We start from the raw sequence: 26181 nt of genomic DNA on the forward strand, positions 1-26181 counted from the left end.
TCACGACGCAAACGCAACACACCATTGGCAACTGATGACTTCGCACATCATAATCATGAATATATTCTCTTCAAAACAACGTTATACAACAGTTGAAAAGGAATAAAATATGCATTTGATTTCATCATGGCATAGCTTTTTTTGGTTTGTAGTTCTAGATGACATGATGTCCATTTCGACTTTTTGTCAATGTGGGGAGACGTAATATCAATTATTACACTGTTTTTTTTTTCAAAAGTAAGCACATACTAACTAACGGGCAAGGTAATCAAATACTTTTTCAGCACCAAGTTCTTTGAGGGAAGAGGGATGGCGCAATTCCAACAGGCAGGCACAGTGCCTATCGATTCTTTCAGGTCTGCCACAAGCCTTACTGTGCAGCATAGGGCATTTTTCATGGGCTCGTCCTTCAATGGCCTGATCTTGGATTGTAGCGTTAGGTGAAACGGACAAAGACTAGAAGCAGTCAGGACGAGCGCTCGTTCTGTCTGCTTCTAGTCTGTCTGTGTCAATTCACGCTACAATCCAAGATCAGAACGACAGAAAGCTGAGCTGGTTGGTAAGGATTAATTATGCAAAAAAAAGAGGTGAGTCGTGTAGACAGGACACAAGGAACGAGAAGTGGACAACACGAACGCCGACTATCAACAAAAGGGAGCACTGAGGCGAAAAAAACAAAGAAGACACAAAACTCATCTGCGCAAGCTGTGATACCATTTAGTGCTGATACAATTCCAGAGCTTGCGCAGATCAGTTGATAGTCGGCGTTCGTGTTGTCCACTTCTCTTCTCTCGTGTCCTGTCTGCACGTATCACCATTTTTAGATAATGAATCCAAGATCATGTTACCGTACGAACTCACCCAACTTTTTATCCTTTTGCATTACCTTCAAAGGCCCACGTCCCATGACAGGATTGAAAAAATTATGCACACAAGGCGTTCACGCGCTAATTCAGTGTACCTAAGCAGCGGAAATGAGAAAAAACCACAACTTCAAAAAATGTGGCCATTGTATGAACTCTAAAGCACAGTTCGTGGAACGTGCATCAGGTGCTGCCACATAGCACGATGAAGAAGGTAAGGCGAAAAAGCACTAATACCAGAGATGAACTACTGATAAGTCAATTTTCTGAAGATTACAACATTGCGTAGCGTATATGTGAAGTGAAGAAGCGCAGGAAATGCACACACCAGTGTTGGTACATTCACAATATGTACTACAATTTCAACAAACCGTCTAACCGTCACGGTTTATAAACCAAGTGCAGGACTCAGAAACGCTTGTTTTCTTCAACCCGCCGGAGCTTAAATTATGAGGTTTTACGTGCCAAAACCACTTTCTGATTATGAGGCACGCCGTAGTTGAGGACTCCGGAAATTTCCACCACCTGGGGTTCTTTAACGTGCACCTAAATCGAAGTACATGAGTGTTTTCGCATTTCCCCCATCGTATCTTGATGAAACGCCTATAAACTGGGTGCGACAACACCGTTATTTGGGCCTGATTGTGGATGATCGCATCTCTTGGCGTCCTGCCGTTAAATCTGTACGACGCAAATCGCACTCCCTTCTTAAGTATGTGGCCGCCTTAACTGCTCGAGGTGCTGGTTGCGACCAAACAACGGCTCTTCAGGTGTACCAGTCATCTGTACTCTCAGGCATGCTGTACGCATTACCAATTTTGAACATACCACCTAGTTTGATGGCCCAACTGGAGCGAGATCATCGCGTTGCCCTTCGACTAATGCTTGGATTACCTCGTGAGGCGCAATCTATTGCATTACTTACTGAAGCGCATCAGTTACCCCTGAGGCTGCAAGCAGATCAGAGAGCTCTGTATCACATTGAGCGTCTGCACTGCGCATCGAATGGTCAATTGCTTTTTGATCGTCTGATTCACCGCCCATTATCTCGCATGGGAAAAATGGCGGCATTATTTATGGATATCACTACCATTTCTGAACATGCAGCTTCATATACGTCTCCGCCTCCAAAAGGTATCACGAAACACGTATTCCACATTTTCCTCACCATCCCTGACATGCACAAAAAGTCTGATATGGCTGTTTCGGCAATATTTCAATTGACTCAGTCTCACTTGTTCGAAAAGTTTCCAGATTATCTTCAAGTTTTCACGGATGCATCTGTACACAACGACGGTCAAGGCGCCTCTGCAGCTTTTTACTGCCCTTCAACAGAAGTACGACATATCTTTCAAATACCTCATCCAACTTCGTCAACAACTGCGGAACTAGCAACGATTAATGTTGCACTGAAATACGTGCAAGAGGAGTTAATTACATCAAAGGTTGTCATCTTTACGGACTCCCGTGCTGCCCTTAGCAGGTTACAACGCAGTGAGCTTGATTGTCCGCTTGTGCGCAGCATTAATGACTCTGCGAGCAAAATTACATCACGTGGGGTATGTCTCGTTGCTCAATGGATACCTTCACACGTAGGAATCGCCGGAAATGAAGAGGCTGATCGGCTCGCTTCAAGTTGCGTTCATAACAACTGTGACTGCCCAGAAATTACGTGCAAGCTTGATGACGCTCGTCTGCTGATTCGTCGCCACCTACTCAAGCAGCATCCAGATCAGCGCGTCGCAAATGGAACGTTCCCGCCCCGTGTTCGTGGTCGAGGCTTGCCTCGTCGCGCTAGAGCACAACTGCTCAAGCTGAGGGTTGGTTGCGTGAACGTGCACGAACGTTTATACAGACAAGGGCGTGCGGAAAGTCCATTGTGTACGTCTTGTGGCTGTTACGAGACACTTCAGCACCTTATACTTCAGTGTCCCGCTTTCAGTGCGCAGCGCATGTCACTAGTGAGAAACTATCATCTCCTTGGCCTGCGGTGTGCGACACTCGAGGAATGTTTATACCCCAGTGGCTGTGCATCTAAACGTGATCAGGCCCATCGCACCCTACTAACCTTTATAGACCTAACTAACTTAGGTTCACGTTTGTAGCATGAACATTCGACATTCTGTTGTAGCGTGACCTTCAGTGACCGGCCCTACTGTGTGTGATCAGTGTTGTACCCTAACGCTTCTTCCTTTGAAGATGGGAGGTGGCGGGTTCAAACACCTTGTAGTGTATATTGTGAACTGGTGATTACGTGCAGGTCATTACGTGAAACGGTGATTACGTGCAGCTTTACTTGGCGTCTCATCGTGGAGAACACAATCACAATAATTGTGGAGGCTGTTCGACGCGGCGTCACTTTAATTCCGGCTGCAGAGTTATACTTTAGTCTTTAGATTTGTCCTGTTGCAGTGTTCTATTTTGGTCTTTAGATTTGTCCTGTTGCTCTCCTTTCCTTTTTCCTTTTTCCTCCCCTCCTTCCTATCTTCCATTTCTGTGTTGCAGTCGCCTCCCTTCAGAAGAGTAGGCAGGCGTTGTGCCCCTTCCGGTGGCAGTTGCCAGCCTGCTCCTCGCTTTCCCTTTCCTGTTACCTGTGTATATGTGTGCAAAACAAATAATAATAATAATAATAATAATAATAATAATAATAATCGTAATGCGGCCGCCGTGGCCGGGATTCAATCCCGCGACCTCGTGCTCAACCTACCGGAGCAAAGGCACTCAATCAATGCATTCTGCCACATGTACACTATAACTGCCTCTCCTCTGCGAAGGATTTCATACGCGATACTGGAATGATCATTGGACACAGGTGCCGATGGCCACCTTCTGCATATTTGTTTTAAAAAGTGGAACCATTACCACATTGTCGCGCCTAATCGACCACAAGCTGCAATTTGCAAAGTTAAAAAATGTTTTGCGCAAGCTTATCCTGCTTCGAATAACGTGCTTCCCGTGCTAATGTCCTCAGCATGAGCAACTGGAGCCAGTCAGGCTTGGACACAGAGGAAAGGTTTATCGACAGGACCGCCGCAACTTCACGAAAACTGCATCAAGATAGTGTGATTCCATGCATAGTGGCTCACTCACCCATATTTTCTGTCCAGTTGCGTTGAACAAACTTGCAGCACCTTGAAGCAATCTTAAAGGTAAACAAAGCTACCCATTGGGCGTTCCATCTGTGGCAACCGAATTAATGCTGGCTTGGTCATGTTACACAGACGTACAAAATCACCCTTAATAACCACGAACAACCGCAACATGAACTACCAATGAAGCGCATGGAAACGGAGCAGCATATAAATGTCGGCGCAAATTTTCTTGTTTCTAAACAATGTGGCACGCTTAGCCACGCTCTCAGCTGTTAGGTTACTATTGTTGCCAGACCTCAAACACAGCTCGCGCTTGATCTATCAATCGAGCACTAACAGTGGCAGTGTTGCCGAGCTAAAGTTGTGCATTCCAGCTTGCAGTTGCTTTATTAAATAGTCAAACTAACGGAAACGCATATCTGCCTTAAATAATTGTGCTTTTGCTAAGTACATTTAAGAATGTCTAAATATCAGATGCTTTTCACGGTTTGTGTACTTGAGTCTAGGGCGCCATTTCAAGGCGTTCCTCGATGGAGTAAACGGGGAGTAGTGTTCATGAAAGGCAAGACCACCTGAGTGAAGGAAGGCCTGTCACCTCGACTTGGCCGAGTCGAGGAGAATCGTTGAGTGAAGGCGTGTTTAAGAATACGGGCGTCAGTTGCACCATAATCTTGAAATGTCTGCGGTGCTTAATTTTACCAAGCAAACGTAAGGTGCAATTCTCACTTGTTGCGCACAAACTGCGCTTTCCTTCGGAATGTTCCTTTTTTGATTTCGCCTTTTCATTGTCTCCACATCTTATGCAGCTGCATCACAGTGACGCGACAAATGCCTGGTTGGCTGTTGCATTCTTCAGTCAGCTTCTTCCAGGAATTGTCCTAGGTGCACGTCGTTGCGTTATCAGTTTTGAGATGTTCTATGTCAACTCCATGCCTCACCACTAGGTTACGGAGCAGTTCTCATTTGTCATGCGTGTAGACGAAACTCAATGCGCCACTTTTACCGCCACCACGATTGACGCCGTTGTCGCTATGCATACTCATAATAAAAAAAAGAAACGCGCACAGCACGAACACTGCAGGAAAAGAATAGCCGGCAGCCAGAGCTGGAGCCGTCAACAGGAGCATGTACAAGGGAAGCTTCCGATTTTGACGGATTATGCTATGGCACGATTTGGCCAAGCTTGGCTATGATCCAGTTCCGGCAATATTAGCGTTTGATTGATCAAAATATATGTTGGAAGTGTCACTCATAACTTTATTCACAAATATACTGAATAATACTTTATTAAGTACAATAATTAAACGTGCCGTAAACATTTGCAGTTTTATTTCCTGTTCTTATTGCAATATTTAGCCATATATTTGCGTTATCGAGGGCGCTACTCGGAAGTCGCCCGCTGTTGAAGTGAATGCCGGTTTCTGCAGCAGGCCCTTGTCGGAGAAGTGCTGAAGTAGTGCGCATGAAACGAAGCGGCGCAGTGAGTGATGGAAGGCGCGTCGCCTCGACATGGTGAAGTGAAGGTGAAGCGCCAAGTCAAGGCGCGCGTAAGGTTACGGGGATAAGAGTTTATTAACCTTGTAGCAGAGGGTTGCATTGAGGTTTTGCCTTGAAGACTGATACCAGTCGTTCAGAGCCGACACTGTAATAACGCACGATTTAGTAAGCTTTACAGAGCAGATGGTGATTAGAGAAGGCTGTAGTCAAGGCAAGACGCCTCGAGTGTTAGAGCAAGTTGTGGCAAGTCTGGGTTCAAGTCAGGCACATGTCTCGTCGCCGTTTTATCTGCAGCTCCCTTTTATATATCTGCCGTGGTAAAATAGCTGCATTTTTCATCTGTTGAGCACGATCATGCGAGTTTGGTGTAACATCTGCGCCCGCCCAAGTCGGTATTTTCAAGAATAGAGTAAGATGCACGTTAAAGGCAAGAAGTGATTTCTGGTAACCAAGGGCGGTATTCTACTAGTGTCCACTTAGTGGACACGTCCATGCGATCTTCTACTTAGGTGATGATGGACTGGGGGCCCCTGCACCCTTCTCACGAGTACTCCAGCTCAGACACATGAGAACTTCAGCACCAAACCAAATGGACATGTGCACTACGTGTATGTACAGTCGCGGACAGAATAAAATGGACCACGGGATCTCCGAAAACGTTAAATTCCCGAGCAGCCTGTAGCAGTAACCAGTAAAACTGCCCACGACAACGTTGTTAGCATATTCTAGTTGAGGTCCAAAATGCAAATACCAGATTGCGTTGTGAGGTTGCGGAGATATTCAGCTTTTTCTTAGATTTCATGGTCCATAATATTCTGTCCGCGACTGTACATATAAAGTATATTTCGCCCTATAGGTTTTCCACTAAACAGTGTCTCATATCGTTGTTTCTGTTTCATGGCGCATTGGTGCCCTTCGAAGAAAGAGTACTGCTACATATTGCGAACTATGCCTCATCACCAGGTAGTCAGCTTTGTTGAATAAGCGTGAAAAGATGCACCCACCAAAAACACTAAGCATTTTCATTTTCACATTTCACATTTCACACTAAGCACTTTTCGGTTCCCCATAAAGGAACCTTTTTTCATTGTTTTTTGGGGGAAGAATGCTCCGTTATGTCGCCTTGAAGCAGACAAGTCCACTTGTCGAAACGTAGGCTCCTGCATTCCACTTGTTCACCTTATATATACCTATTCTTCACCTATATATTCACCTTGTTCACGTTTTGCTCATCGACAGGAAATAGAAGACACGCGAAATTGAGAAATATAAAAAGAGAAAAGAATAAGCGCAATATTCCTGAACGCGACATGTGCAAAACCATGCGTAGCTATATATGACAGTCGACGTGGTGTGGAATGTGTTATGCGTAGCAATGGTTAGTGTGTGTGTGTCGGGGGGGAGGGGGGCAGGGCTTATGTTGACGCAGTATGCCTCAATTATTTATATAGGAGCGAGGAGTACGAGCAGAGAGATGCAGATATTTGCATTTCTAAACATATACATTTTGCACCAAACTGACCGCCATATAATGCTACGCACACTTCTACAGTTCCCGTTTCTCGAGGTTCCACCTAATTTGTTTGTGTAAATGGCCGGTGCGGCTTGTCAGCGCATAATGCCGCCATAGGCAGCGAAAGTGCGAAGGCTGCACGTGCATGCGCAAATAAGAGCCGTATAACCAACGCGTTAATGCCGGCAGAGCCAGCGGAGGTGCGACGGGTGCGCGTACATGCGTGCACAATACACAAGTTGCGCATCCCTCGCATTTCGATTGCCTTTAGCCCTTTACATCCAGTAGGTACCCCACTGCTTGCTATCCCCATTTGAGTATAGACTTGGGCATTTCTGGTCTACATTGAGCACCTCCAATCAATGTGTTGTGTGCGGAAGGGCGAAAAGCGGACGGGCTCGAAGAATGTTTTGGTCCGGCGTGCTTGTTCTTATTGCGGTCGATGGGTTGGTGGTCACTGCGTCCCGGACGATAGCTATCAGCCGCGCGCAAAAGAGGCTAAAAATGCGAATTCTCACCCTGTATTCAGAAAGGAATTGTCTCGCTTGACACGGGATCTTTCGACCGACTCTGCACATAACGCTATGCATTTAAAGCAAATATTATGTGGCAGTCAGCTATAAATAAGAAGATGCAGTTTCTTCTGGAAGGCGAAGCATCGAGTGCGTCAGGAAAATATTAGACAGACATATAAAATAAGCATACTGGTTTTATTGACCGTATGTGCCCGTAAATATTCGTTTATTAAGTTAAAAACCATGGTGCCACTCGCGCACAAGAAAACATACACATCTCAGGTGATGACAACAATGCCGGCCTAGACTCTGGCTCCATAGCAGGTCGCTTTCAAAAAGGGGCCCTTGCGGCCGCACTCAGTCACGCCATACCCAGCCGGCAATGTAGTAGAAGGCCTCCGTATACATCCTTTACCACCCTGCTTGCCTTGTTGTGCCCGATAAAAGGCGGCGTGCCTTCTATCACGGTGAATGCCAGGCTTCACTTTTTCCCAGCGCGAAAGCCTTGTGGAAGGCCAATTCGAGAAGGAATGCTGTAGTGGCAAATGTCAGCGAGCAGAGCAAAATTAGCAAGGCACCCTCGACATCTTCAAGATGCAGCACTTCGTACTGTATGGCCGCCGCTTCCCTCCCGCTTCTTCCACGCTGGTCGAGGAAGCAGGTGGCTGGCTTCCGGAATATTTCGTGGTGATGCATGAACGGCACGGCTGCTTCCACCAGCCAACGGATCCTGTGAAGATTGATATGCGTCTTAGTTTAAGTTTTACCCTTTTATTATTTTGCTTAGTTTAAGTCTTAGTTTAAGTTTTACCCTTTTATTATTTTGCTTGGGGATTACGGCAGGATATATGAAGTCTGCGTTCAGCACCACCTGCCAACAGATACTTTGGATCGGCAGATAATAACAGAAATGCAAATGGTGCAAGCGTAGGCAGTGCAAAGTACAAAAGAGTATTTCATACTTTGTTCGTTATGTGCGAAAAGCAATGTTCCCGCATTTCTTCCTGTCGAGCTGAGTATTTTGTGGTGTGTCGTATCCCGAGTTTCTAGGGCAGCAAAAGTACGTGAGCAAGAGCCGGCAACATTGCTGAGATTGCGTGACGTCACGCGAGCACTCCACCATTTATACTTCAATCTCTCCGGCTGCACGTGTGGTTGCATAACTATAGCACGCACTGTGACGGCCATCCATGGGTATTCGGGCGCATGCTGCCAGTGCGCCTCCTAGCGAAGACTCGTTAGTAACATTACGTAAATATTGTTATCAATTTGGCGCGTTTACTTATAGATGATTGATGAGAGTCTAGGGAAAAAAGTACAGCGCCGGTTTTGTTCTGTGTTCCGCACCAAGAGGATCCGTCATCCTCTTACTTTCACCTCAAAGAAGGCGTTACATTCCCCGTTTCGCAGACGAAGCCCACTGTGGGAGTTAGGGCTGAGTGATAGTGTAATATCGCTTGAGGTCGGTGACATGTGCAACTTGAGCAGTGCTAGAGCAGCGTCCTGGTGACCTTACACGGGCGACAACATACTTAAAATCACTAATGCGGTCAGTGACGGTAAAGGGACCGGTATACTCAGCCAAGAACTTTTCGCATAACCAGCTTCTGCGCTGTGGGGTCCACCGCCATACGAAGTCATCTTTATCGAATAAAACTGAATTTTGGCGGTGGTCATACCGCTCTTTGGAGCGATCTAGTGATGCCAGTGTACACAGATGAGCAATTTGCCGGGCTTCTTCAGCATGGCACAAAGTTTTGGCAACTGAGTCGCATGTAAGAAATATAAAGGAGAAGATGGTCTCAAGACTACTGCGTGGTGCTCGAGCGTAGAGCAGGTAGATAGGTGTGAAATTCCGGGTTTCGTGCTTCGCTGTATTGTACGCATAGGTAATAAACGGTAAGATGTCGTCAAAGCTATTCTGATTGGATGATACATACATAGCGGTTGGTAGGCTCGACAAAGCAGTTATTCTGGGGATGATATGGTGTTCAGTGGCGGAACTGCGAAGTCCCGAGTCTAAGAAGTTCTTTCACGGGGTCGGTGACGAATTGGCGGCCACGTTCGCTGATAATTACGCGAGGCAGGCTGCGGCAAAGAATTACGTAGTGTAACAAAGAGGCAGGAATGCAAGCGACTGTGGACGAAGATATCGCAGTGGTTGCCGCGTTTCTAGTAAGGTGATCGACACAGACAATGACTGAGCGGTCATCAAAACAGTCCTCAATGATGATCCTCAAGATCATCAAAACAGTCCTGGCAGGTCGATACCAACATGCTCGAAAGGTGTAGTAGGCGGCGCTACAACAGAAAACCTTGCGGAGCGCTTGTAGGTCGCTTTTGACGCTGGCACTTTTCGCAGCTCCACATGTATTGTTTAGTGGAATATCACATCTTAGGCCAGTAAAACCACTCCCGTACCCGATAAGAGGTGCGAATGACTCCAAGGTGGCTAGACGTCGGATCATCATACATGATACGGAGAACGTCACATTGCAGGCTTTCGGGAATAACTGTTAAATACCGTGCGCCACTTGTTGAGTAATTTGTCTTGTATAACAGTCCTTCGCGGAGACAAAAGCGACCATTGCATTGGGACTAGAGACATCGGCAAACAGGGGGCCCAAACCTAAGTTATTGGGCTGTTCCTGCTGGAAAGCGGTAGAGTCAGGAAACATGTGAGACACAACAGCAAAGCAGGTGTCGAGACTGTCCGCGTTATCCTCTGTTGGGGACAGAAGAAGGCGGGAAAGGCAATCAGCGTCAGCATGACGTCTGTCACTTTTCTAGGACACAATGAACTGAAATCCTTGGAATCATACAGCCCAGCGTGCTAAACGAATGAAGGGTTCACGGAGGATAAGAAGCCAACATACGGAATGATGGTCGGCTACAATGCTGAAGGGCACCCGTAGAGGTGGCAACAAAACTTCCGAATAGCAAATACTGCCGCTGAGCATTTTCGCTCTGTCCCAGTGTAGTTTCATTCAGTCTTGCTGACAGACTGGCTCACTTGGCTGACTGACTTGGCTGCAAAGACCACTGCACCATTCATGCTGACTTCCTCCACATTGCGGCATCCATCTGATTTGCCATATTCTTTGTTCAGTATATTGTTGTGTATATCAAAAAAACTGTTCGCTTCCCTTCTTTACTTTCTTTCTCATTCATGAAATAAATGGTACATTAAAATACTTCAATGTTTCTGACATATATTGCTGGAGATTATCGTACTAAAATATATGCATTGCCCGTTTTCTGCTGCTTGCTAGGCTTGTTCTGCATGCGTGAGGCAGTCTAAATAGTAATATTTTTATGCAGGTCCCACCTGCGATCCATTGCAGCAACCAGTCGTGGATCCAGACGCTTGTTCATGTACCACACGAAGTCGGCTGTCTCGATGCGCTGTCGCGACACGTGGAAGTAAGCAGGTTGCAGGGTGTCGCAGTAGGGCGCCACGAAAACGCGGTTTCCCGTGGCGTCCATGATGATGACGGTCTCGCCGGCGACCACCTGACGCAGCGTGCGAAGCGAGTACACCTCACTTTGCGACAGCTCACCGCGCATGCGCACAATGCGTCCGTGCAGTGCTCGATATGAGTCCAGGCCGGATAGCTGCATCAGCCAAGTCACATAAACGATGTGCTTAAGATAGGCGGAACACTAAGGTACACTTCAAAAGCACGAGAAGAGAAGAATCGCTCTACATCATTTATGACACTGTAGACGTTGTGCACCAGTACACTGCGAACTTCTTGTAAACGAAACGCGTGAGTGTAAGACACGTTCCAATACTTCTGTATGTCTAGTGCAATATCGTCGACTTTGCATTCTATTAGCTAACACATTTCTACGCATCTCTGCAGTGCGCAATACGTGACATTAGGAGCTGCATAAGTTGTCTATTCGCTGAGAAAGGATACTCTAATGCATACACTAAATCCTAAGGGGTTAGGTAAATAATTTTGTGCTTGAATAAACATAAACATCAGTGCATATAGCCAGAGACAAATGTGGCAACCTTAAGGTTAAGGTTACATCTACATGAAAAATCCATAGTATGGGAAGTCTATCAATACCAACCAAATTTTCGCGATACCCATGAGGCGGGAGAAAAAGCTAACGCCAAAGGAATGAGTGATGCGCAGAAAAAGCCAGCAAGGGAACTACAACATAAGATGATTATCCAGGCTTGATTACGGTATCTGGAAAACACACGAAAGCGTTAAATTTTTTTATCCTAGTAAAAATGAAAGGATTGATTATTTGACATTAGAGCGGGATTGTTTATAAACAAGTTATATATGTACAACTGTGGCAAGTCAGACGAACGATCAAACAAGCCTAATAAATTGCACTACTTGCCTCTCAGTTGAGGCAATAAACCAGACCCAAGGAAAAATATATGTTAAGACAGTGGCCAAAGGAACGTCCAGCACGAACAAGGTGACTACGTTTGGGTGTGTACACCAATCCATTATCAGTGGCTTTTTTAAAAATTACTGCGCAGACATTTTGGCCCGTACGAGACCGTCAGGCGACTTACCGACGTGAACCACGTGGTCGTCCCTCAGAGTACAACTATGAGCTCGAGCTGACGACGGCCACGAGCCAATACTGTCCACGTAGTATGGATCAAGCCGTACTTCGCCCTCCAAGAAGTGTCCCTCTGATATACTTTCTCTTGCGCCCTCAATCGCCCTTCACTCCCTCCCGATAAGTGACCAGGACGGTCGCTTTTATGTTAGCAGTAATAACGCGAAGTAAGGGGCTGATGGCACGACCCGATCGCCAGAAGTCAGCTGCCCTCTACAGGCACCAATCGCCAGAGAGAAGACGACGAGGGGCGAAGTTATGCGACGGGGTCTTTTGGGTGCCGGCTGTCTTGAAACAAGGCTTTTCTGTTTCGGCGAGCCCGTCTTAGTTATCTTCGTGACAATATATTAGAACCGACATGGGGAGCTTAAGCGGCACTAGGTGTAGAAAAAAAATGGGTCTGGAGGGTCGACTCAGGAGGGCAACAAAAACATTTCAAGCGCATAAAAAATACTCATGAAATAAGCTTCATTTATTGCTAACCGATTCTGTCACAATCTTGAAGGTAAACTAACCATCTATCTATCTATCTATCTATCTATCTATCTATCTATCTATCTATCTATCTATCTATCTATCTATCTATCTATCTATCTATCTATCTATCTATCTATCTATCTATCTATCTATCTATCTATCTATCTATCTATCTATCTATCTATCTATCTATCTATCTATCTATCTATCTATCTATCTATCTATCTATCTATCTATCTATCTATCTATCTATCTATCTATCTATCTATGCTGTGTGTTTTCTTGGAGGAGTTCAGCCTTAGCGCATAAATATCAGCTATCGCTGTGACTATACTGAAATGGGGCGGTAAAATTCCAATTTTTTTTTTCCGTGGGGCTTAGAGGTGTTTGACCGCTTGCGATCAAGTACATTGGTCGTACCTGAAGCATGTTCATGAGTGGAGTGGCTTTGAGCGTCACTGGGCGTATGGCTGGTCGCCGCGCCAGCATTTCGTCGAGAGTGTCGATGCGGGGAGCTGGAGAGCGGATGAGCAGCGCTGCCTTGACCTGCGCCCCACACAGAGCAGCACTGCAGCGAACAATACGTATAATTCTATTCTATTAACTCAACAAACGTTTACATTTAGAGCGCAGTTATTAGGCGCCCGCGACGAGCGTCGGCGTCGGCGGCGTAACCAAGCGAACGACACAGCGAAATATGAAAGAGTGAACACGCAGCGGGAGATGAAAGACGCGAGCAGCAAACGGCAGAGACCAATGAGAGCGGCCCACTAAGTGACATCTTTCTCTTCCTTCTCCTGTCGTGCTGGTCTTCCTGTGGTGAAACCAGAAGAACTAACTTAACCCTAAATCTTGATGCTTCATGGAGGCTCGTTTCCCATTACGGTGGAGCGAAGCTGACGTATTTTTTTTTCTGCAGTTATGAACAGTTTTTTTAATGTATTCATAAATATTTAATGTGTATGGATCATACAAAAATTATGGCCTCTCCCCGAATACGAGGCGAAAATTACTAAGAAGGCTGAACTGTTTGCGCACCATGGTGCTCTGTCCTTGCCGAAATTTAGTTCTTCATAACGATTATCTGTTACAGATTGACGGTTACTGGGATGGCTGCATTCGTCTCTCACCTGACCAGTCAGGTACTGGGCAATGATGAAAGTGCCAATCATCCACGATGCTAAGAAGATCTTAGAAGCCGTCGACTTCAGGTGTCTGGTGCTTGTCGCTGTTAATCGATTAACGTGCAAAATAATTAAAACATTGGTATCATTCGCGAGAAAATGTCCCTATGATATACATACGCGAAAAGCCATAAATTTGTTTATGGTGCACTGATTACTTTGTTTATAATCACACTTCATGTAGTTCTCTAAAAATGCACTAATATTATGATAAGTAATCGGGAAAGGATTGTTTATTCATGCTGATTTTTTCTGGCTAAGTTCAACGCTCAGAGCTATATTCCTTGCGCTAACCTGAAATGAGAACCTGTGCGCCCGACAAGCATGGGTTGTTTCGTCCCTGCATAGCTCTAGGGCTGCTTGTGCAACGTTGGAACTGTTCGCATTCATCGCAGTTGTCAAAGCAAACGTACAAGTGAGATCGACGCAAAGCTATTCTGTGCATATTCATTGCGTGGAACGTTTTTAACGAAGCTTACACAGCATGTTTTAGAAGAGTTGAGGCTTGAGAGTGCTTGCTGCAATAACTGTTCATTCCAAAAAATATCACGTCACATTTACCATGTCAACGTCTTTCCTTTGAAAATCAATGACTTTGTGTCTGCACAACTTTCAACCAATTAGGTAGAATACTTTCATTGTAGAGCAATATCCTTCTACCATGCTCTCACACATCATTGTATCTAGGAAGTCATAACAAAACTGTGGCGCTTCCTGACAGTCTAACAGATTGGGTAAGCGTCTCTCAGATAGCGCCGAACAGTCCATCTCATCTGTGTACTTTATGTACCCTACTCTATCTTGACTTTTCCGCTTTATATTTTACTTTCTTCCTACATCTCTGCCGGCATGAAAATTGAGAACCAGACGGGGTCGTTGTAAGATTCCATGCGTTCTCATTATCAATCAGCCCTCGCACATACTACCTATGTAATGAGAGGTTTAGAAGCTCGTTAGTGGAAATGTTTCCAAATCAGAGAGGCTCTTTTATGAACTGGTGCGACCATTGCCTGATATTGTTCGACGTTTATCCATTTCAGATAGCTAGTTTCAATTTTTCGGTATTCCTTAATGCCCCTCTTTTACCGTTTATTTTCCACACGGCTAGTTTTCGGGTTCCTCTAAACGCAGCCGACATCGGGAGCCTCGAATATTTTTCTGTTGGTTACTGCGAATCATATCAGTAGTCATTATAACATCCACATAAGACATCACGTACGTTTTAGTAATAGTAACGCAGCGTAGACCCAGAAGAGTGACTGCACAGTGGTTGCCCAGTTGCTTCTTGCTGTACGTAGTGACCAGGCAGACAGAAGCACAAGAGCCAGCATTGAAGAGAACAGTAGCGCCATCGTCTGAGTGGAAAGTGAAATCGCAAAACACAAGAACATCAGACAAGACTAAGCTATGACGACTAAACAAGTATGCAAATAACCAGAACGCATCACGTGTAAGGCGCGCATTGTGGCAGCACTTCTTTCTCGCGATTCCCTCGGGACAAGCTCAGCGAACTTCCGGTGAGCCAGTAAATTCCGTATGTGGCCTCCGAGAAGCATGGCGTCCTGGTAGGTGCGAACACTGACCGCCATCTCTGTTTTATAGCGAAAAGGAGGTAAATCAAAACAGTTTAACAATGCACCACTGCAAGCAATTTCACCACGCACTATAGTGAAATATTATATGGAATTTCAACATACACTAATGAGTGCAAAAGTAATATTGTGCGTGTTTCCTCTTTGTAAGAAGTGTATTTATTTCTTTGTAACCAAAAAAAAAAGAATGTGCAATACAGAAAACTTATTCTGGGGTTCAGCGTGCCAGAACTACGATATTATCATAAGAAACGCCGGAGCGGGGAACTGTGCATATATATTTTTTTGAGAATCTGAGTTTTATAACGTACAGCTAAATTATGTAAACGAGCCTTTTGGAATTTCACCCTACATCGGAATTCGGCCATTGCGGTAACCATGAAACACGCGCCCTCGTGTTTGCAGCGCTATGCGGCAGCTACTAAAATACCGCGGCGGATACGTAAGAGAAGACAAGACAGGATGAACGCACCAAATGACGTGGTAAGAAAGCTCTTAAATAATACCGTTTACTAATTTCGTGAGGCTTTAGTTAACTAAAGACTGTGCTAGGAGTGAGCACTCTCGTAAGCTTATTGATCTAAGCGAAACTTTACTGGACCAGACAATTTCACCAACTTCATGTATCAAAATTGTTCGTAAGGATACGAGTGTTTGCAGAAGAACCAGCGTACAAGATAAATTCAGTTTAACTTCCTCATTCCAACCACAATCGGTCCCATCTTTCCGGAGCTATATTGAAGGAAGTGTGACTGACGCACTTCGACCATTCAGTTAACAGAGAGCCTGCTCTAGCCTAAATTCAAGATACTCCTCACTTTTTCGATGTCCCGCACTCTATGGCACTTAAAATTTTCTTTTGGATTTACGTTATAACACGCAAGTCGACAGCTCAACCACACCTCCATTTATCAACGACGCTTTCCCCTTAATACAACTACTGCTGATTAATTGAGCTTTATATGTGCTATAAAAGAATAGCATCACCAAAATTGTAAAGACTGTCCTGAAGAGACGAGACTGAGCACCGTACCCTCTCAGCGCTTGTTTTACTCTTCTTACTCTTCGCCTCCCGTTCACTGTTCAATCATGTGTAAGCACGCTCCCTCTTCCTTACACTCGACCACACTGCGAATACACATAAGAAAGCCCAGCATGGTAACTTGTTTCGTGTAGCGACGCATACATAATGAAACTGCCAGTTCTGTTCTCATCTAGGCCTAATGAACGAGGATGCACACTTGCCACATGTTCCCCACGAGGCGGTCGGTTACGGAAAAAAAGTCCTCTCGAAGTTGTCACGAAGCGTTCGGTCATTGAGCACTTCGGTATAACTGGGCTCCCTTGTTCCCGCCCGTGGAGGCCGTAATTACCGGTGATCACATTGTGTACGACCTCTATATTTATTCCACGTTTAAGCGTTCCGTAAGCGACGAGACAGTGCCTCAGAATCCGAAACTAGGCTTTGGTTGTCTGAGAGTAGTTCTGAGTGGTCGCTCTCAGTAGGAAGCTGTACAAAGTATTGGCGCTCTCCCGGCCTGTCCCTGTGCAGTCGCAAGTGCTGATGGTGCATTTGCTAATTCGGCCGAGGAGTCAAGGCCAACGAATGCCAGCCGGAGAGTAGCGTCCCTCTGGGAATCCATGACCACTGTAGCGGGCACTAGTTGCACCCATGGAATCATGGTGCGGTCCCTGAAATCCAGGCTGTCGAGTAGGAAGACGCTTTCGAACGAAGCTCGGTGCTTAAGGCTTGTTCGCCTTAAGCCTGACTGTTCGCCGACTGCACCGCTATCACAAAAAAACAAGACTGAGCGCCGTTCCCTATAAGAACTTGTTTTGCTCTCGTTCCTCGTTGTCCAACCGTTGTTCAATCATTTCTAAGCATGCTTCCTCTTCCTTGCCAGACAAACACCTTTACAGTGCAGCAACGCGATAACGTGGCTCACAAGCACAGGTACAAATATCGAGGGAGGTCATGTGTTCGCACACTATTATTAACGAATCTTATATGGGTCCTAATTATAGCTGAGCACATTGCGAGTTCCTGTTCGTCAAAAGTGTGTTTGACAAATACAGCAATGTTCAGTTTCGACTGCTTCAGACATATGAGTTGAAATTTTACCATTGGATCGAAGGAATCCGTGGAGGAGAAGGCGCCAGGCAAAAAGGGTCTCTTCAGTCCACTCAGCATCGGTACGTCCTCGTAGATGTGTGCTTGGGCCGCGTATACATAGCGCAGGTAGTCCACTTTTAGGGAGAACGGTCCCACGGCTACGTCTGCTTCCTGCGAAAAGCAATTATTCTCCGTATTATTATTACTAATAATATTGGCACCAACAAGGAGTTAAATTGTTGTTTCTTGCGCAGCATTTCCGGTTCACCTCCTGAGAAGACCCGGGAGGAAATAAAAATAAAAAAATAAAAAAATAATGCAGTACAATATTCGTGGGTTTCATAATAAATATGATGTCAGATCATAAGTTTAGTTACAAGTTGAGCTAAGGAAGTGCCTGGAAAATTAGAATTCATTATAAATCACTGACATGACCGGAAACGAAATTTAAAATAAATCAGTAAAATATAGAAAAATTCTACGTTACAAAAATCCTGGGTTTTATTATAAATGTGATAACACCGCATAAGTTTAGTTACAAGATGAGTTACTGAAGTGTCCGCATGGTAATACTGAGAAACCGAGGGTGCAAGAGCTACTTGTAATGTTATAAATAAGGGCAGTAACCTTACAATTTCGGGTGGCACATCGCCTTGCACATGCCCCCACTTCTGTGAAAGATAGCACGGGGTCCTTACCGCACATTGACAAACATAGCTAGCAGAGGCAGCGTGATATTTTGAGGTTCCTAATTCTGAAATATCTTCCGAAACTTCTATTGTATCCACACGCATTCGTATTATTTGTAGTGGTCCACAAATTTTGGCTAACTTTGATCTTGGTCGCATATCTAATTATGGAAGGGAAGGAGGTCAAGGATTTATCCACAATTAAGGCACACTCATAATAATCCGAAGCGCCTAGATGTACAATTTATTGCAAACGCCGCAATTTACCCATATATTTGCAACTTTGATTTAACAATAACCATAACCTGCCTAAACGTTTTGACGAAATATGAGAGGGGTACATTGTACAGTTCACCAAGGATTCCATAAACACGAAGTGTGATCTTTCTCAACGCGTCTATTTAAACTAGGCACACGATAGTTTCACCCCATGCTGCAGGTAATATTCCCACCAATTTGGTGGAGTTTCGCTGAAGCTAGCGTTTCCTGTGGTTGTAGTAAAACTTTGGCAAATGTAGCGGCAGTGTGGCAATCCGTTACGCTTGAATGAGTAATTTTCTACAAAGGCCCTAATTATTATACAGAGATAATACGTTTATCAGGCGTCCCCCGGACAGGTTTCGTAAATGAACGCAAAATCACCTTTAAAAAATTCGCTTTCTAACAAACAACCCCTAAGAACGTACATTCCTTTGCAACATTCCAAGTGGGCCTGTGAAATTTCCATCGTCGAGGAGGTTTCCCCAGTACTCGTCCACGCTGTCCAAGAGGTCGTAGCTGCAGTTAACGGCAGTTGAAATTTACACTTCAGCACCGCCAAAACGCCGAAAATGTAAGTGTTATTTTAAGCGTTATTTTTATGCCTGTTCGCACAGATAGCTTATTTTAGCTCCGAGCAATGTACCGAGCAGCGCGTTATAAACTATTACGCAGCTTGTTATTGGAATATCAACATACCAGTCATACTCTGCACCTTAGAATTTAGTCTGACCTTCAGCAACATATAGCTAGTGACGACTCGTAGGGCCTCTCGTCAAAACCTGTCTTAATGAAAAGTACACCAATCCGTTATAAATAAAGTGCTGAATAAGCGAGAAGAGATAATCGGGCCATAATACCCGTGTTGGCCGCTCCACCAACAAATACAACATTCGCTTTCGACCTCACATTCGACGTCGGGGAGCTTGCTCCGACCAATTGCTCCGGCTAATAGCTTCGGCTCACTTGCTCGGACTAATTTTCCGGATGGTACGTAAATGTCACTGTCTTCGCCATCCCTAAAATAAAGGTATTATTTTGTGTAGGCTGTTTTTTCGCCTATTTTTATTCAGCAATAGACAGATTTTGTACCCATAAGTAAATATCCTCTTTGGGGCCACACCAAGTTTGTCGCTGCGGATTATTCATAGCAATGCACTGCGCGCCCCGGAGGCTGTCCTAAGAAATAACGTTGGAAATTATATAAGGTTTAATTTGGTACAATGCTGTACGAATGTCTCAGTGAAACAAAATTTATGATAGAACGCAGGTGTACATGACTGTCAATATCAATGCAACAGTAGTTGAGTGAGAACCTGCCAAATTGGCCATCATAAATATTGAGATCTCAAATATCGTCCACACAATTATTATAATAGGCATCATGAAATGCGTCATTATATGATGTCGTTGCTGTAACACAAGGAATTGATTTCATCAGGCGCCATCAGACGTCAGACCCCTGTGGTGGCAGTGGGAAAGTCAGCTAGACATAGAGGCCAGAACCCCAAGGCCAACAAAGTAGTAGCCAAGGGTAAAAAAAATCCGCTCACAGTTTTCTATATATTCCCGGGCGCCAGTTGATAGTAACATGGTGCACTCAAAGAATACATGTAGGTTGTTTAAGGCAGGTTCAATACATACATATCACTAATCATTGCAGTTCATATAACACGTATACTTAAGCTGACACGAAACTTTAATATGGAATAATAACAGGCAAATAACTCAGAGTTTGAACGCAGCCTCAAGATGCGGCAGCAATTTGTTCTTCTTATCACTTTTGTAGCGATGTCACCATTGACACACCGCTCAAATACCATATTTTAGTATAAGGAAACTGTAATATTATCTATTTAGAGTGGTGCGTTTTATTTCTCTTGCATTCACTGACAAAAATCTTCGGACTCAGTTTATTGACAGCTATTACATACCATCTTCCAAGATATTGGAATACGGCACCACATTTCGCTACAACAAATTTGGCTTTTCGCGACAGCAAGTCAGGCTTACGAATTAAAAATATTTTACTAGCACCCAGTTGTGTCGTTTGGCAACAAAACAAATCACCACGCTACAGAAATTTGTCGTGACAAGAAATGTATGACTAGATATATGCAACACGTTGTACTCTTCAGATAAAATTTTCAATTTCGTGTCTTCATCGCTGAGAAATACCGAATATATATTTAATGTAGTCACAGGCAAACACACTTACCTTATGTTGAGAGAGGCTGTGATGTTTCCAAAGAGAGAACCTGTCACACCATACACTTGTCTCTTACCGTGTTCCGTTATGCCCATGGTGTATGGAAAGTAGTCGAACTAAAAAAAAAATCATAGCATAGAAAAAACTAAGTTCACTGTTTAATAAGAGCCTAGCTCTATAGACACACTTACAACTGAATGCAATCTCTGCGTGTGAAATGTTCAAAATAACATTGCCTATCAAGCGTACATCGCATTGAAGGTTCCTCTTTAGTTGCGCTTCTAAGACAGAACTAATGACAAAATGTAAAACCATGTTATATTGGTACTCACCATAATTTTCGCACTCTTACTGGTAAAGATTGTCTCGTTCCCTGCTTACAAACAGGTATAACAAGGCGGTGATTTCATTAATTCATTGCGACTTTCAATTGCGGCATAAAAAATTGTAAGGCGTTTAGTTTACGGTAGCAATAATTAGAAAGAAAGATATTAAATGAGGATGATTGTTGGTTTTCCTGGCATAACGAAAATTGTGTTCTCTTTCCTTGTCCCGTTCTTGAACGCTCCTACAAATAAAATTCAGCCCTTTTGTATAGAAACATTCTTCAAGGTGTGGATGCAAATAGCATTATTTAAGCATTGTTAACATCTTACCATTACTGGTGGTGGCTGTCACGTGCAAATGTGCGGTGATTACGGCTCTCGCGACATTTGCCACTGCCTTCCGGCAAATTCATCTAGACGGCTTCCACTGATTACTACAATTCCAAGGAGAGGGTAGGCAAGCACATAACAGAGAAAAAACATCCCAGTCAGTTCGGCAATGTCTGCGGTCATTTGCAAAATCCTGTATAGTCGCAACCATATTGTTTCTGTTTTGAACATTTCACTGGACTCCTGATGGTGTAGTCGGCAGTGGACAGCTCGCGTGCCCCATGTTCTACGTGTGCTCAAGTAGTGCAAGTAGTAGCAGTTATTCTGAGGTGGCTGAACATTACGAAGTGGATTAGTACTACTACGTGCTGTGTTAAACGAGCTCACTAAGCAGGTTTGTGTTATCTTGCTTTTTTTGTTTTCATAGCCCATTGAACTGAAGCTAATTAGACGTGATAATTCTTCCGCTAATAGATTGCAATTTCGGGCGACTTGTGGCGAAATTAGAGGAAACATTGAGTTTAGCAGTTTGTGGCAAGTTCAAGAGTTTCCAGTTAAACCTTTTACGGAACATCTAAAGAAAGGAGTCATTGTAGACAACAAATTGACACAGTGTGCAAAAGGACCCTGCTGCTTGTCCACAAAAAACATTTACTAGTTCATAAGCGGCACAACGATCCTTTTATGATGACTGCATACTTACCGGGCCCTTGACGACTTTGAGAACTAAGTTTCCGAACGTTTCTTTAGCCATTGAAGTGTGTCAGCTGGCAAGAAAACAATGATTGCTTCGAGCGACCGCCGCTAATGCGAAGATGGCTAAAAAGCCGGCCGTTCGGCTTACTCAGGGACCCTTCCAGGACGAAGTGAAAATCTGAACTTCGAGTTCCCTCCACGTGGTATATAAAGCACATCGAGGTGGATATGCATTGATCCGTCAGCCGCTGAGCATTTAAAATGCCTGCAGGTAATCTATCTCCATATTCTGTTCTGAATGAGAACACTAAACGTACTGAAGTGCGACATTATTCTGAGAAAATGTTTTGTAAGTACAAGCATGAAGCAGAAACACTTAGGAATAATGTCCCCTAATCATTAGGCTAGTGTAGCCAGCGTGACCTTTGGTGCCATGAAAGCCAAAAAATAAAAACTTTATCATCAGTCGTACAGCCCCCACCCGTTCGCTGTCAGTTTGCAATAACTTAAGCACAACCAAAAGAGGCGCTGATGGGATCGCATACAACTTTGCACTTTTCGCAAGTCTCAGACATAAAAACAACCGCCTAGAAGAGTTAGGTGTTCAGCAAGTCAATGCAAAATATCCATGATTTTTGAAAGGTCCCTGTCACACTTGTGGTCAACTCACTGGAGTATCACAATCAAATGATCATTGCCTGTCAAGGGCTTTGCGCTCTGCGGGCTGAGACAGATGGCCTGAGATTTATGTCAGATTGACGTGTTTTGTATTCGTATGACGTTCGAGACAGTTTAAGCCGCACTGCGACCTAAGTACGCATTGCGGCTCGTACATAGACCTTAAAAAGCATCTCAGGACCTTGCCTATGCGATTATTTAGGTATCGAGTTGCCCGTAAATACTCAAAAATTATAGTAATGTCTCTCTATTACCATACGTGGCTCGCCAAGCCACTGTACCATTACCTTTCTATCGCAAATTGATGGTTGACTTTCAGAAACGTGCCTGAAATTGTGATATCCTTCATACATGGCAACGAGGCTTCTACCCGCATTCGTGTGTAGAAAAAAGCCCTAAACGCGTTCTCGTGTCCCTACTTTATCTCGTATAAAGGTGAATAACCCCTTTGAAACTTTCCGTCAGTATACTAAGCTCTCATTGGGGCCTAGCAAATATTTATTGAGATAAAATCCTAAACAGGGCTTTCTTGAAGCTAGTCACGTACACTTCGAGTATTTTTTCCAGTAGGAGCAAATGCTTGCTCAAGCATAGGACGGCACCCTTGCCTAGGTGCGTTCGGCATCAAATATAAATATTATTTCGTGACAGTCGTCTAATATTGTGTTACATGTTCAATAGAACTATGCATCGAGAAAACTACCTAAAATAATTTTGTGGAGTCTCCAGAAATAAAGTCGAATATGTACTTGTTCACATGATACTGCCGATGACTTGCAGGGAAATCTACAATTTTTTTTGGTGCAGCAAAAGCAAGAAACAGGCCCCCACAAATGGTAGGCTGCGGATATACATAGCAATAAAACAAAGGAACTGGCAGCACACACATTGACTTGCATGCTTTGAGGTGCCTCGAGTTCTATGGCAACGTTATCATCTCTCACAAATATTCTGAGGCACGATCACTTGTGTTTTGAAACCATTGACATTTAAAAAAATTTTCGCAATGCTACAGAGAAATTGGTGTATAAAATGTGCCGATAGCTCAGCCTAAAACACCTCTGCCGAAGTAACAGTACGTTGTCGTAGAAAAAATTACCTACATTGAAAATACGCACTCTAAGAAGTGCTCCTATGGAAAAGGTGGGGTTTTACGAAGCAATAAAAAATATGGACGATACAGGAAGAGAGGGACAGCTGCGGGAGTGGTACAGTTCAAATAATTTAGCACCACTTAAGAGACGCATTGAAGAAATATGTCGCGCATAGCTACACCGTACACACTGTTTTCGTACAATTTAATTACCCTCTAGTCTTGTAGAAGCGTGCGTGCACAATTTTTCTCTTGAGAGCAGAAACTATGTTTTGCTAACATTTTGAAGCCTACACAGTAGGGCGGATGTATTCATGAACAAACTTGCTTCAAAAGATATTTTTCTGGAGTACTTTCTGCAAATGTGATCTCAAGCCTAATCAATGTCTTTTGTGTGCAAAATGAGATTTCTCTCTGTCCTGTGTGCTTACGAGGAATTCAACTACCTAACGAGGTTAGGAGTGGCATACTTGAGATTGGCGATTTGGCAAGTTGCGATTTATTCTTGGACATTGATAATCTTCTTCTAAATAATTCGGTGAACATAACTTCATTATGTAGATTTACGGGCCCAAAACAACGATTTCATTAGGAGGCATGCCGTAGTGGGGAATCCAGATTAATTTGTACCACCAGGGATTCCTTAACGTCCCTAAATCTAGGTACACGAGAGTTTTCGCATTAAACACCCGTGTACTTAGATTTATGTGCACGTTAAAGAAACCCAGGTAGTCAAAATTTCCGGAGTCCTCCACTACGTCGTGCTTCCTAATCAGAAAGTGTTTTTGGCACGTAAAACCTTATAATTTTTTTTTCGCATTTTGCCCCCATCTAGAAGCGGCCGCCGTGGCTGGGATTTGATTCCAGGAACTCCGGCTTAGCATCTGAACACCACAGCCACTAAGCAACCACGGCTCGTGTGAGGATATAATTACAAGATAGAAGCATGTACAATATGGGATAAACAAATATGGTCTAAAATAACACATAACTTGCAAAAGGCAAGCCTAAGCGTGAACTAGAAAGGTAGCGGAACATCGGCTGAGCACTGTATTCCTTTGCCCTCGAAAGAAGCACGACTGGAGTGGGAGCTAAAGCTTTGACGATGAGCCGCAAAGCTTCCCAGCAGCCGACTTTCAAGAGGCCCCAGTGAAAAGTAGAGACATCAGTTCTTGTAAGATGGTGCTTGAAAGCTTTTTCAGAGAAATATCAGCTATAGTTTTTTAAGGCCTAGGATAAGGACAATGCTGACATAAACATAGTTGTGAATGTCATGAAAGGAAGTGTAGAAACAATGACATTTTTATTGACATTCATGGACAAGACAACGCGCAAGAACTTCCAGTGTAACAATTGGCAAGGGGAATCCTATGACTAGGGCCGTTGTGTCTTCATTGTTGGCCTGTGCTGAATGGGCAAACTTAAGGGCCACATCTAATGTGTGCAATTGTTCCAGTGGGATGTCCCACTCACTCCTCCTAATAAGAAAGGTGGCGTGAGACTCATTTTGTTGTTGCTAAATTTATTTGGACAAAGCTTGGGGATTCTGGGCAAAAAAGAAAGTTCGTAAGTTTTTGTAACGAAATGTTTAATATAAATATAAAGCAGGTCAGCTTCTATCTGACACAAAAAAACAGCAAACAATTCAAACTTAAGAACTGCCCCACTCCTGCTGCTTGTCCTCTGGGTGTGACAATGTCCTTGGTAAAGAGACCTAAGTTCTTATTGCGATAAGAAGCACTCGAAAAACTTTACAAGCGTCTTTTTTGTGCTTGAAGTGCTGTAAGTGAGTCGCAGACAGTCAAACGAAATTTCTTACTTTGCCTTAGTGCAATATTACAGTGGAGCTGTGTCGAAGTGCCGAAGGAACGCAAGGATAAACCGGCAGCCTGAGAATCTGGGCTACGTAAAAAAATGCAGACGGGTCGCCGGACAGGTAAATGTGCAGCCGCTCACATGCGGAGCCTGCCTCTCTTGCTTCGCTGGGGTGTCTGCGGCATTACGCATGCCTCTGGCTCGGCTGGCATGTCATTGGCCAGGTCGCTAGGTAATGCAATAAAATGAAGTCGCAAAGTATAAGTTTATTTATACAGAACGCTTTTAGTCTTAGGCGGAAATAATAAAAAAAGTAAGATAGTGCTTGTTAACTTCATTTCATTCATTTCTTCCGATGCTCGCGGCCGGTAATGGGCAGCAATAAGACTACATCGTTGCGCATTTCCCGTTGCCAGTTTTCGCCAAGCGTCACTTCTGTCACGGTCACGCAGAAGTTCTGCGAAAAAACGTTCATGATCAACATCCAGTATATTACATGCCAAATTGGGAGGTCATCAAACAGTCACTAACCACCGAACTCAGAGTTATATTCAACATATCTGCCCGTGTCCCAAAACTACTTTCACTAAACAGCTGTCTTGAAAAGCAAGCCAACCTAAATCAGCAGCTTCTGCATGTGCTGCT

General features: G+C 44.2%; 1 protein-coding gene across 1 annotated transcript; it reads right to left on the bottom strand.

Annotated features, from left to right (window-relative positions):
• Positions 1-7699: 7699 nt before the first annotated feature.
• On the bottom strand, positions 7700-20712 carry LOC135904225 (glutamate receptor U1-like). Its single transcript, XM_065434862.1, has 8 exons — positions 20608-20712; positions 18818-18908; positions 17452-17613; positions 14957-15092; positions 13684-13781; positions 12974-13099; positions 10809-11095; positions 7700-8210 (listed from the first exon to the last, which is right to left on the bottom strand). The coding sequence occupies exons 1-8, from the start codon at positions 20691-20693 to the stop codon at positions 7943-7945; spliced, it is 1254 nt and encodes a 417-aa protein (XP_065290934.1). The 5' UTR covers positions 20694-20712; the 3' UTR covers positions 7700-7942.
• Positions 20713-26181: the final 5469 nt, after the last annotated feature.

The sequence above is a fragment of the Dermacentor albipictus genome, chromosome 10, assembly GCF_038994185.2.
Source record: "Dermacentor albipictus isolate Rhodes 1998 colony chromosome 10, USDA_Dalb.pri_finalv2, whole genome shotgun sequence".
NCBI lineage: Eukaryota > Metazoa > Arthropoda > Arachnida > Ixodida > Ixodidae > Dermacentor > Dermacentor albipictus.